This window comes from Pungitius pungitius, chromosome 1 (assembly GCF_949316345.1).
Source record: "Pungitius pungitius chromosome 1, fPunPun2.1, whole genome shotgun sequence".
NCBI classification, from domain to species: domain Eukaryota; kingdom Metazoa; phylum Chordata; class Actinopteri; order Perciformes; family Gasterosteidae; genus Pungitius; species Pungitius pungitius.
The window spans coordinates 503646-514182 of NC_084900.1; the positions used below are offsets into that span (position 1 = coordinate 503646).

The 10537-nt window shown below is 49.3% G+C and overlaps 1 protein-coding gene across 1 annotated transcript; it reads right to left on the reverse strand.

The window, feature by feature from the left end:
• Window positions 1–761: 761 nt before the first annotated feature.
• On the reverse strand, window positions 762–10360 carry nfxl1 (nuclear transcription factor, X-box binding-like 1). The gene is made up of 25 exons (XM_037479006.2): window positions 10258–10360; window positions 8427–8587; window positions 8144–8347; window positions 7758–7867; window positions 7273–7403; window positions 7124–7168; window positions 6597–6730; window positions 6428–6513; window positions 6256–6331; window positions 6060–6157; window positions 5862–5976; window positions 5606–5730; window positions 5411–5533; window positions 5083–5173; window positions 4633–4753; window positions 4407–4563; window positions 4199–4290; window positions 3517–3538; window positions 3061–3183; window positions 2831–2985; window positions 2418–2487; window positions 1710–1814; window positions 1552–1632; window positions 1421–1474; window positions 762–1282 (listed from the first exon to the last, which is right to left on the reverse strand). The coding sequence occupies exons 2-25, from the start codon at window positions 8560–8562 to the stop codon at window positions 1091–1093; spliced, it is 2646 nt and encodes an 881-aa protein (XP_037334903.1). The 5' UTR covers window positions 8563–8587; window positions 10258–10360; the 3' UTR covers window positions 762–1090.
• Between the last annotated feature and the right edge of the window lie 177 nt (window positions 10361–10537).

The following is a 10537-nucleotide window of genomic DNA, read 5'->3' on the forward strand; positions in this document are numbered from 1 at the left end:
TCAGCCATGGTATATCTGTTGTTAGATATAGCTAGCAATCATTAGATAAGAGTAGCCATTGTTAGTAATCATTAGCCTTGGTGTCTATTGTTAGCTATAGCTAGCCATCGTTAGCCATGTTATCTAGCTAGGAGTGTTTTCACTGCTTTTACTTAATATATTTTATTCATAACGCACTCTTCATCAGCAGATCTCAGAGTGCGACACGGCCAGCAAAACGGTTGAAATAAATCAAGTAAAAGCTAGTGAAGACCTAAGGGTAAAAAAGATTAAAAGTTGCATTGCAGAATAAGATGATTTTAAGAGTCCAGTGAGCGTGCTGCCCTCAGGAGGTCAGGGAGACTGTTGGCCGAGCTAAAGTAGAGCAGGATGGACTCTCATCAGTAACCTGGCAGCCCTGTATTGGTTGTATTGTAGTTTTAGGATATGTTTGCCAGTGATTCCAGTAAAGAGTGAATTCCAGTAGTCCAGTCTAGGAGATAAAGACATGGACCTGGACCTGTTGTGGACCTCAGTAGCGAGGTCTGTTTTTACTCGTGTCAGCGGGCTGGAAACCCCTCGGCGGTTGGAACCCTGAAGTCTGCTAACGAGCACAGAGCAGCGACCCAAAGTCTGCCGGCTTCGCGCTGTGTTCCAACACGAGTGAATGTGACCGTATTCCACCGGAGGGAAATCTGTCGGAATCTAAAGTAAAACTAAAGAAGCAAGTACGATACTTCTGTCGTTTCTGAACCCAAAGATAAACATGAATGAAACCTGCATGTTTATCAATGATTGTTTTATTACATTTTCAGGACTTTAATAAACTTTCAGGGACAAAAGTAAAACATCAACAAATCATTTTGTTTTTCTGGAGCCTCCTGACAGGAAGTCAAACACAAACAGCCTGATTAACCATAAAAAACTGGTAGAATTATTCTGCAATTTGAGATCAATAAAAATGTTCTCCTTTCTAATTTCTAAATCTAATAAATGGTAATTTGCACGGAAACATAATTTTAAATCACATTCCAATTTTCCTAAAGAAAATGAAAAGAATTAAAGCGATTAAATGAGGAGTTAAGTGAGAGCAGAACCTCAGGGCAGCAGGTCAAGAGGTCAGCAGGTAGTAGGCGGCGACTGATAGCAGAGCTCCGCCCAGCGGGACGAGGACGAGGGCGACACACCTCCACCACCTCCTCCTGCCCCCCCCCGCCTCGTCCTCCCCCTCCTCCCTCCTCCCGCGCCTCTTGCTCCGCCTCCCACCTCGCTGCTGGCGCTTCTCGAAGGCCTCCAGCTCCTCCTGGCAAAATTATTTTATTAACATATAATAAAATTGGCCAAGATTCAAACACATGTGAGCTTTTAACAAATGTAACGATCAATTAACGATCAATTAACCAATCAGATCTCCGTTCGTTAATTAATGCGTGATGATCACCTGAAGTTTCTTCTCCTCCTCCTCCTGAGCAGCTCGTTGCTCCGCCTCCTTCACCTGAACCACACACACACACATTAGTGTGTATCCAGGGGCCACACACTCAGTGGTTGTACAGGTGTGTGTTTGTGTACCTTGCTGATTTTCCTCTGCTGGTCTCTGCAGGCGTCGTCACACTGAACAACACACTGATCAGAGAGAGCGCACAAGAACTCCTGCGCACACAGGTTTACAAATTAAACACACACACAGGATGGGGATATGCATGTGTGTGTGTGTGTGTTTGTTTTACCCTTTTGATCCTCTTGCAGGGACATCTCAGCTTCACCTTTTGCTGACATTTCTCTGCACACACACCTGGATGACACACCTGCTTACAGCGATGCCCACAGCTCAGCTAAAAACAACAACAACAACAACAACAACCACCATCAGCTGAAACAACAACAACCACCATCAGCAGCTAAAAACAACACCAGTAAAATAGGTAAAGCTACGTCATTGATATTTCACATTCTTCTTTGACAGAAGAGAATAAACTCTTCTGATCTTCAGACATCAGAAGAAATCAAACCAAAAGTGTTTGTTATTCCAACTGTGTGAGATCAGACTCAGTTTAAGTTACTGCAGACTACGAAAACACACAAACACACTTCAAACAAACGTCTGTGTGTGTGTGTGTGAGTGAGCGCCAGAATGAAAAAGCTAAATCATTTCCAGGTAAGAGTACACACTGTGTGTGTGTGTGTGTGTGTGTGTGTGTCGCCTGGCGCCACAGAGCTGAATTGATCCCTGCAGCAATAGATACTGTTGCTCACATCATGACACGACAAGCATTGATGGGGACGAAGGAAAGTCAGAGGAGCCACATACCAACACCCCCCCCCACTTCAAAACCCTGATAAACAAGTCCCATGATTCAACGGGGAGCCTGCTCAGGCCGCCGTAGAAGGACACGAGTTATTTGTGTGTGTGTGTCTGTGTGTGTGTGTGCACTCACCTCTTTAGGACACTGGTTGTTGCAGGAGCCCAACTTCACCTTCAACTGTTGGTCAGCTGACGTCAACTTCCTGCAAAAACACCTCAACGTGTGAGCGCAGTACACCAACCACGACACAACTTCAGTTAGCATTAGCGTTAGCAACCGCTCCCAGAGTCCTATGGAGAGGCTTGTGACCCTGTTATCAGCAACTCTACTTCCTGGTGCTCTCTCATTGGTCGAGCCTGACCTGACTCACTGTTGCCTCCTTAGGATACAAGTGGTACTACAGGACAAGGCTAGCTGGTTAGCATGCTAACAAGATAGCTGTCTCCATAACCACAGGAGCCATACGACTCATCTGACCATCTCAAACAACAACAACAACAACAGCAGCAGCGTGCTGTACAGTAAACAAACATCTGCGTACTCACGTGCACTCCACGTACAGCATGCTGATCTTGCAGTGGCAGCGTTGGCGGATCATCTGGCTGCAGGTGGGGCAGTTGCCGGGGTGACAGGGGCGGGAGCAGGTGTGAGGGCAGCCGGGGGGGCGGGGCTTAGAGCAGCCCTCGTCACACACGTCGCACTGCGGAGAGAGTTATCGATTGGTCAGTGTGTTGTAGACACGGCGTCATAACTAGTGGCATCACGAGGCAACCACCTTGTTGCCGTCGGTAACCAGGTGACACTCCTGGCGGCAGTCGTGGTTTCCGCAGGTCAAAGGTCGCCCACATGGTCGTTTACACGAGAACCGGCCTTGGCGATGACACGGCACCGGGCTAACCTGAAGGACACACACGTCTTACTGGAGTGTCTAGAGTAGTGTGTGTCTGTAAGTATGTGTGTGTGTGTGTATGTGTGTGTGTGTGTACGTGTGTGTGTCTGTAAGTACGTGTGTGTGTGTGTGTGTTGAATACCAAGCAACTAAATGGCATGAAAGGCAACAGACTGAGACAGGAGGACAAGTAGAGGAGATGAGACAGAGACAGACTGATGAGGTCAGAAGGACAAACTAATGGACGTTTTGGAAGGGAAAAGGAAACAGGAAGCCAGTGGTGATGAACTGGTGATGAACTGGTGATGAACTGGGAGTCAAAGGGAACAAACTGGTTCTTACCTCGTGTTCTCCAAAACAAGCCCTGAAAGAGAAAAACACAAATCCATTAAACATCTCTTCACTTTTCATTCCAATAACTAGGAAATGTTTTCTCTTCACCATTTCATTCCATTAACTTTATTCTCAGCGTAATATCTTCACTGCTTCCATTTATTCACATTCATTCAGTGGTTTTTCATGTATTATAAGTATGTATTATTTATATATAACATATACACACACAGTGGGATTTTAAATCTCAGATGTAATGATCCTTGACAGCTGCAAAGCACCCTGGGATTTGTTTGTGGTTTTGGGGGGGGGGGGCTCAGACAAAGAACAACACACACTGGAACATCTGGATCTACGTTAGTTTCAGAGTGGACTCGAATGATCCAGAAGAACACGCTTGGAAATAAGAATTCTACAAATGATAAAGATCTTCCTTTAGAAAAGTCAAACACATTTAGTGAAGGTTCCTCCCCCTCTCGTCTCCCCCTCCCTCCCCCTGCAGCCCGTTCTCTCTCCTCAAGGTGCAGAAGCCTTTGCTCTACACCAGGTGAACAAAGGGTCATGTGATAAGGGCATAGTCAATCAGGAAAGGTTGCCACGTGACATAACTCACACACCACCTCTGATATATTCTACTATATTACTTTATGTGTGTGTGTGTGTGTGTGTGTGTGTGTGTGTGGGGACCTACGTCGGTATCGGGACTTGACACGGGGCACAGGGCAGAGCTTTCTGCACAAACGCAGGTTTCGACGGCTGCTCCCACGGACCAGCTAACGGCACCTGAACGCACACACACAGTCTGTGTTGGACTCAAGAGGAGCCGGCGGGTGCAACGTCCATGCTAGCCGTTCCCAGCCTTCGTGCTAAGCTAGGCTAAGCTAAGCTGAGCGGCGTACCTGCTGGGACTTGACCAGCACCTGGTCGTGGCAGGGCAGCGGGCAGGTGTGGCTGCAGCGCGGCAGCGGCAGCAGGCAGGGCAGCCTGCAGGGGGGGCAGGGCCCGGGGTGGCACCGGTGGGTCTCTCTGCTCGGGTGGTGGCAGGACGGAGGTTGCCTGGAGGAGAGGGTGGAGGTTAGAGGGGGGCGGGGCACAGGTAGCAGGTGTGTGTGTGTGTGTGTGTACCTGCAGGTCTCTTTGCAGCGAGGAGGTCTGGTGCTGCGTTCTCGTCCACAAGGGACCGACAGGACGGTGGAACCACAGGAACATGTGACCTCCACCGACTCGGGACACGGATAGCAGCTACCTGGGGGACAGTTGAATGACAGACACACACGTATGTGTAATATATACACACACACACACAAAACCTTTTACCCGTCGCCCCCTGAAAGGTCAAAGCAGCCAATCAGCACCAAGACGCACAATCAGGAGGCAGAGGGACGAATTAATTATCTCATTTCTGCAATCGTTCAGACGACAACAGACACAGGAAGCTATCTGCCACCCGGAAACACACACAGTGATGTGACGTGTGTGTGTGTGTGTGTGTGTGTGTGTGTGTGTGTGTGTGTGTGTGTGTGTGCGTGTGGGTGTGTGTGGGTGTGTGTGTGTGTGTGTGTGTGTGTGTGTTACCCTGGTGACAGCCAGAGGGACACTTGTGGTTGCGACACCCCAGACTTCGACCACAGCTCTGGTCACAGGGGGGGCAGTTACCAGGGCAGCACTGAAACAAGGCATCATGGGAAACTGAGTTCAGGTGTCTCGCCTTCAGGTACGACAAGAAGCGACATTAAAGCGACATTTAAAGCGATCGAATCGGGCCTCGTGTCACATGACACGCAGTCCGACCTTCAGCTGACATTTAAACATCCAGAGAGCTTCTGATGATCTGTCAGCTCGTTAGAAGCCTCCATTCATGACACGATGTCATCATGATGATGATGATGATGATGATGCTTACCTTCCTCCTGCACTGGTGTCTCTGGCACCCTCTGGTTTTGGGGCATTTGGAGTCACACAGGTATTCCTTATGACACGACATCAACTTCCTGTATTTTCCACACCTGCACTCCTTCTCCACCTCCTGAAGGACAGGCAGTTCAGAGAGAGTGTGTGAGTCTGTGTGTGTGTGTGTGTGTGTGCATGTGTGTCGTACCTGTCTGCAGGTCTCACAGCTCCCTCGGTGACACCTCATTGAACAGGTGTGTTTTCCACACGACAGAGGACGGTCACATGTGTCCCCACAGGGCGCCACCTCCTCTGTGCAGGGCAGAGACGACTCTACACACAACACGAAGTTTGCATTATTGTTAATTAATAAAAATAGGAGCAGTTTATTTGTGCTGAAAATAGCCGCGTACCGTTACTTGGTATTTGTGTGTATTTGTGTGTATTTGTGTGTATTTGCTCACTGGTCTTGCTGCAGGGACAGGATCTGCTGACCGAGCGAGGACACGGAGGACAAGCGCCATCGTGACATAAAACCTCACAGGTGTGATTCCCACAGGAGAGCAGAGAGCCGCACACCTGAGGGAGGAGGGGGAGGAGTCATGTGGAGTCTAGTGTCGTACCGCAGTACTACCAGTGTAGTAGTACCAGTGTACTTGTACCTGGGGACATGTCCAACGAGGGCTGGAGCAGCTTCTCTCTGCTTCTTCTCTGCCACACACACACCTCTGAATACTGACTCTAGGACAAGGACTACACTCTGAGACAGACAGACAGACAGGGGACAGAGAGGGAGACAGGTTACAGGCGGCCATGTTGTACCAATGATGTTTTAAGTGTGTGTGTTTTGTTGTGTACCTTTGTGACAGGGTTCTGTACAGGTGTGTTGTTTACAGGGTAACAACTTGCTGCAGGTCTGCTGACAGGACCACGCCTGGACACACACACACACACACACACACACACACATCAGACCATTTCCCATCATGCAGCAGAAGAGTAGTAGGTTTTCCTCAAATCTCTTGTTTACCTTGTTGCTACAGCGACGGGGGAGGGGCTTAGCTTTGCCACACAAACAGGAAACAGACACCATCTTTGGACAGGGAGGACACGGACCTGAGGACAGAAGGACGTTGTGGCTACACTGATAGCATGGTGCCACATGTCAGAGGTGTGTGTGTGTGTGTGTGTGTGTGTACCGGGGTGACAGAGCAGCAGGCAGGTGTGTCCACAGGTGGGTTTGAGCTCCTTCTGACAGACGGAGCCACAGGAGTGAGGAGCCAACCAGGGGTCAGCTGGAGGGTCCTGCAGCTTCCCACAGTAACACATGTACCTGAACACAACACACACAGTGATAAATGAAAAAGCCTTGATCAAGTTAAAATAATAAAATATATTAAAATACATTTCATAGAACAAATGATATGTATGGGCTATATATGTATGAAAATAAAAGATACATGGACAAATAAAACAATATAATAATGATAATATGTATACAATCACAAACTAAACTTGAGTGTGTTTTCCTGAACAATAACTTTTATTTTGTAGGAACGCTCTTTTATTGTTACTGAACTCAGTTCAAAGGCCTGCAGAGGGATAGACGTGGAGGTGTGGCGCCACCTGCTGGTCGCAGCCAGACGCTTCTACAGTTAAACTGAGGACAAAGCTCTTTGTCTTCTAATAAATAACAACAACAACGATGATGAGGATCATTGGATACCTGTTGGGCGTCGCACTGGGAGGATACTCTGCTCGACACTTTGGACTGTTGAGACACAACACAAGAATATCAGGAGGGGACGACGAAGAGGAGGAGGAGGAGGAGGAAGAAGAAGGGGAGGAGCGGGGGCTGGGGGGAGACATCCTCACCAGGGCCAGGGATGCAGCTTCTGACCGAAGTCTTCATCAGTGATGGAGGAGACGAGGAAGGCTGAGTCTCTCGCCCACTTCTGAATACAAGGGAGGTGGAAGAGAGAGAAACAGCTGGAGCAGCTCCACACCTGGGGGGGGGGGGGGGTCATGATTAGTCAAGTCAGGTAATGACATCATGAAAAAACCTAATCAATGTTTGCAGTGTGTGTGTGATGTGACGTGTGTGTGTGTGTGATGTGACGTGTGTGTGTGTGTGTGTGATGTGACGTGTGTGTGTGTGTGTGATGTGACGTGTGTGTGTGTGTGTGTGATGTGACGTGTGTGTGTGTGTGTGTGTGATGTGACGTGTGTGTGTGTGTGTGTGTGATGTGACGTGTGATGTGACGTGTGTGTGTGTGTGTGTGTGATGTGACGTGTGTGTGTGTGTGTGTGATGTGACGTGTGTGTGTGTGTGTGTGTGTGTGTGTGTGTGTGTGTCTCACCGCCTGTGTTCTCTTGACGGAGCCGATGCAGATGAGACAGGTGAGAGCTCCAGACTGAAACAAGTCACTGACATACTGGCCAGTTCTGACCAGACCGGTGGCATCACCACCTGGACACAGACGGACAGGTAGAGGGGGACAGACAGGTAGAGGGGGACAGACAGGGAGAGGGGGACAGACAGGTAGAGGGGGACAGACAGGGAGAGGGGGACAGACAGGTAGAGGGGGACAGACAGGGAGGGAGGGACAGATTGAGGGAGGGAGACAAGTACAAGCAGAGAGAGAAACACATTTATTTGGTTTCTACTGTAAATATGAAGCTACGCAGGGTTAGCTTGGCTTAGCATGAAGGTGACTCTGTGTTGCCATGCCGACACCTGGCTCACCTGTCTGGTCAGTGTAGGTGGTGAAGGTCGAGGCCAAGATTTTCCCTCTCTTTCCATCCTTATTGGCAACTTTGACCTCTACTTCTTCATCATCGTCGTCATAGTCGTCTTCATCATCAGAGGAGGAGCTTATTTCCACCAATCGCTGAGCAGCAGCCTGGTTGGACTTCCGGATCTCTTCAAACTTGGATTGGACCGACACACCTGTCCGTCCAGAGGAGAGAGATGAGTCGCAGCAACTAGAGAAAGCTGTCGATGAGATGTGTTTAATGTGCGTTCTCACCAAGTTGACGGTCGGGTCTCCCTCCCACTCCTCCCGCCAACTGCGGCTTCTCCTTCTGCGGGGGTCGTGACCTTTCACCCTGAGCCTCCTGACTCCGCCCGCGCCCCCTGCCCTGTTGTCGCCATGCGGGCTCCATGGCAACAGCCTCCAAATCTCTTCAGCTGGGGAACGAGAGTCCACATTCAACATGGTCTAACGTCACCTTGATTGATCAGGTCCAGTCCACATCCAGGACCTGGTCTGACCTAAGGTCACTGCTCCGCTGTGCATCAATCTGCAACACTCAACAACATCCAAAAGTAGGTAACACCTCTACCCACAACACCTGGACTACGTAACATCTCTACCCACTACACCTGGACTACGTAACACCTCTACCCACTACACCTGGACTACGTAACATCTCTACCCACTACACCTGGACTAGGTAACACCTCTACCCACTACACCTGGACTACGTAACACCTCTACCCACAACACCTGGACTACGTAACACCTCTACCCACTACACCTGGACTACGTAACATCTCTACCCACTACACCTGGACTACGTAACACCTCTACCCACTACACCTGGACTACGTAACATCTCCACCCACTACACCTGGACTACGTAACACCTCTACCCACTACACCTGGACTACGTAACACCTCTACCCACTACACCTGGACTAGGTAACACCTCTACCCACTACACCTGGACTACGTAACACCTCTACCCACTACACCTGGACTACGTAACACCTCCACCAACTACACCTGGACTACGTAACACCTCTACCCACTACACCTGGACTACGTAACACCTCTACCCACTACACCTGGACTAGGTAGCACCTCTACCCACTACACCTGGACTACGTAACATCTCTACCCACTACACCTGGACTAGGTAGCACCTCTACCCACTACACCTGGACTAGGTAGCACCTCTACCCACTACACCTGGACTACGTAACATCTCTACCCACTACACCTGGACTACGTAACATCTCTACCCACTACACCTGGACTACGTAACACCTCTACCCACTACACCTGGACTAGGTAGCACCTCTACCCACTACACCTGGACTACGTAACATCTCTACCCACTACACCTGGACTAGGTAGCACCTCTACCCACTACACCTGGACTAGGTAGCACCTCTACCCACTACACCTGGACTAGGTAGCACCTCTACCCACAACACCTGGACTAGGTAACACCTCTACCCACAACACCTGGACTAGGTAAGACCTCTTGTTTTGGCCTGTTCCCTCTGCGTTTATTGTACTTATATGACACATATGATTAAAGCATCAGTTAAATGTAAATGTAGAAATGTAAATGTCCTATTTGGTGGAGTCTGGGGTGAAGTCAGGAGACAAAGAATTCTAACTCTAAGTCTTGGAGAACTGCAGCAACTGATGGGGCACAAACGGGCACATTTCTGACTCGAGTCGGGTGCAGAGTCGAAAGTGACGTCACCAGACTGCAGAACGGTCTCGCATGTTCACGTGAGCAGTGCCACGGACCGTAGACAGAAGCCGCTGCTCGGGTTCCGGGGCTGTGTCTCAGTGAACCGTAACGACACGACGTCTCGCAGCGTGGACCGTCCACCTTTGGTCCATTTTGAATACAGCCAAGTTCACACCGAGGCTAGCTGGCTAGCTCCCGGTGAGCTAACCAGCTAGTGCCACAAAGAGAACAAACAGGCGGAAACAGACGTCACATCCGGTGGACAACCGTCGTCAACTTATAAACAGGCTTCTCAGCTGATGTTAGTTAACGTTTATATTATTAAAAGCCGAATGTTTTCATAAGCTTTCCGATGAAATATAAACCCACCTCAGCAGTGTGGAGAAGCAGCCACAGTGGCGTCTGATGCCTGGTTGTCATGCGCAACACGTTCCGCGGTGCATGCCGGTACTTGCAGTCCCCAGAACAGATCCCGACTGTTTGAGTTTGTCAGTGTAGGACTACAAATCCCAGCACGCACCCGGAGAGACGAAGGCAGCGCGACGTGTCAACGACAAGCAAAAGATCCAAAATAAAGTGAAATTATCATAAATGACTATTATGGTGTGGTTTACTGCGGTCTTAATTAATTGTTTACTTGGATCCAAAT

Bases quoted from the DNA above. Each gene is read 5' to 3' on its own strand.
- nfxl1 (XM_037479006.2), bottom strand. From the start codon at position 8,562: ATGGAGCCCGCATGGCGACAACAGGGCAGGGGGCGCGGGCGGAGTCAG. The intron at 5,534-5,605 runs GTACGACACACA...CCTGTCCTTCAG, and splicing joins GCTGTGAGACCTGCAGACAG to GAGGTGGAGAAGGAGTGCAG. The intron at 1,633-1,709 runs GTAAAACAAACA...CTGTGTGCGCAG, and splicing joins CCTGCAAGAGGATCAAAAGG to GAGTTCTTGTGCGCTCTCTC.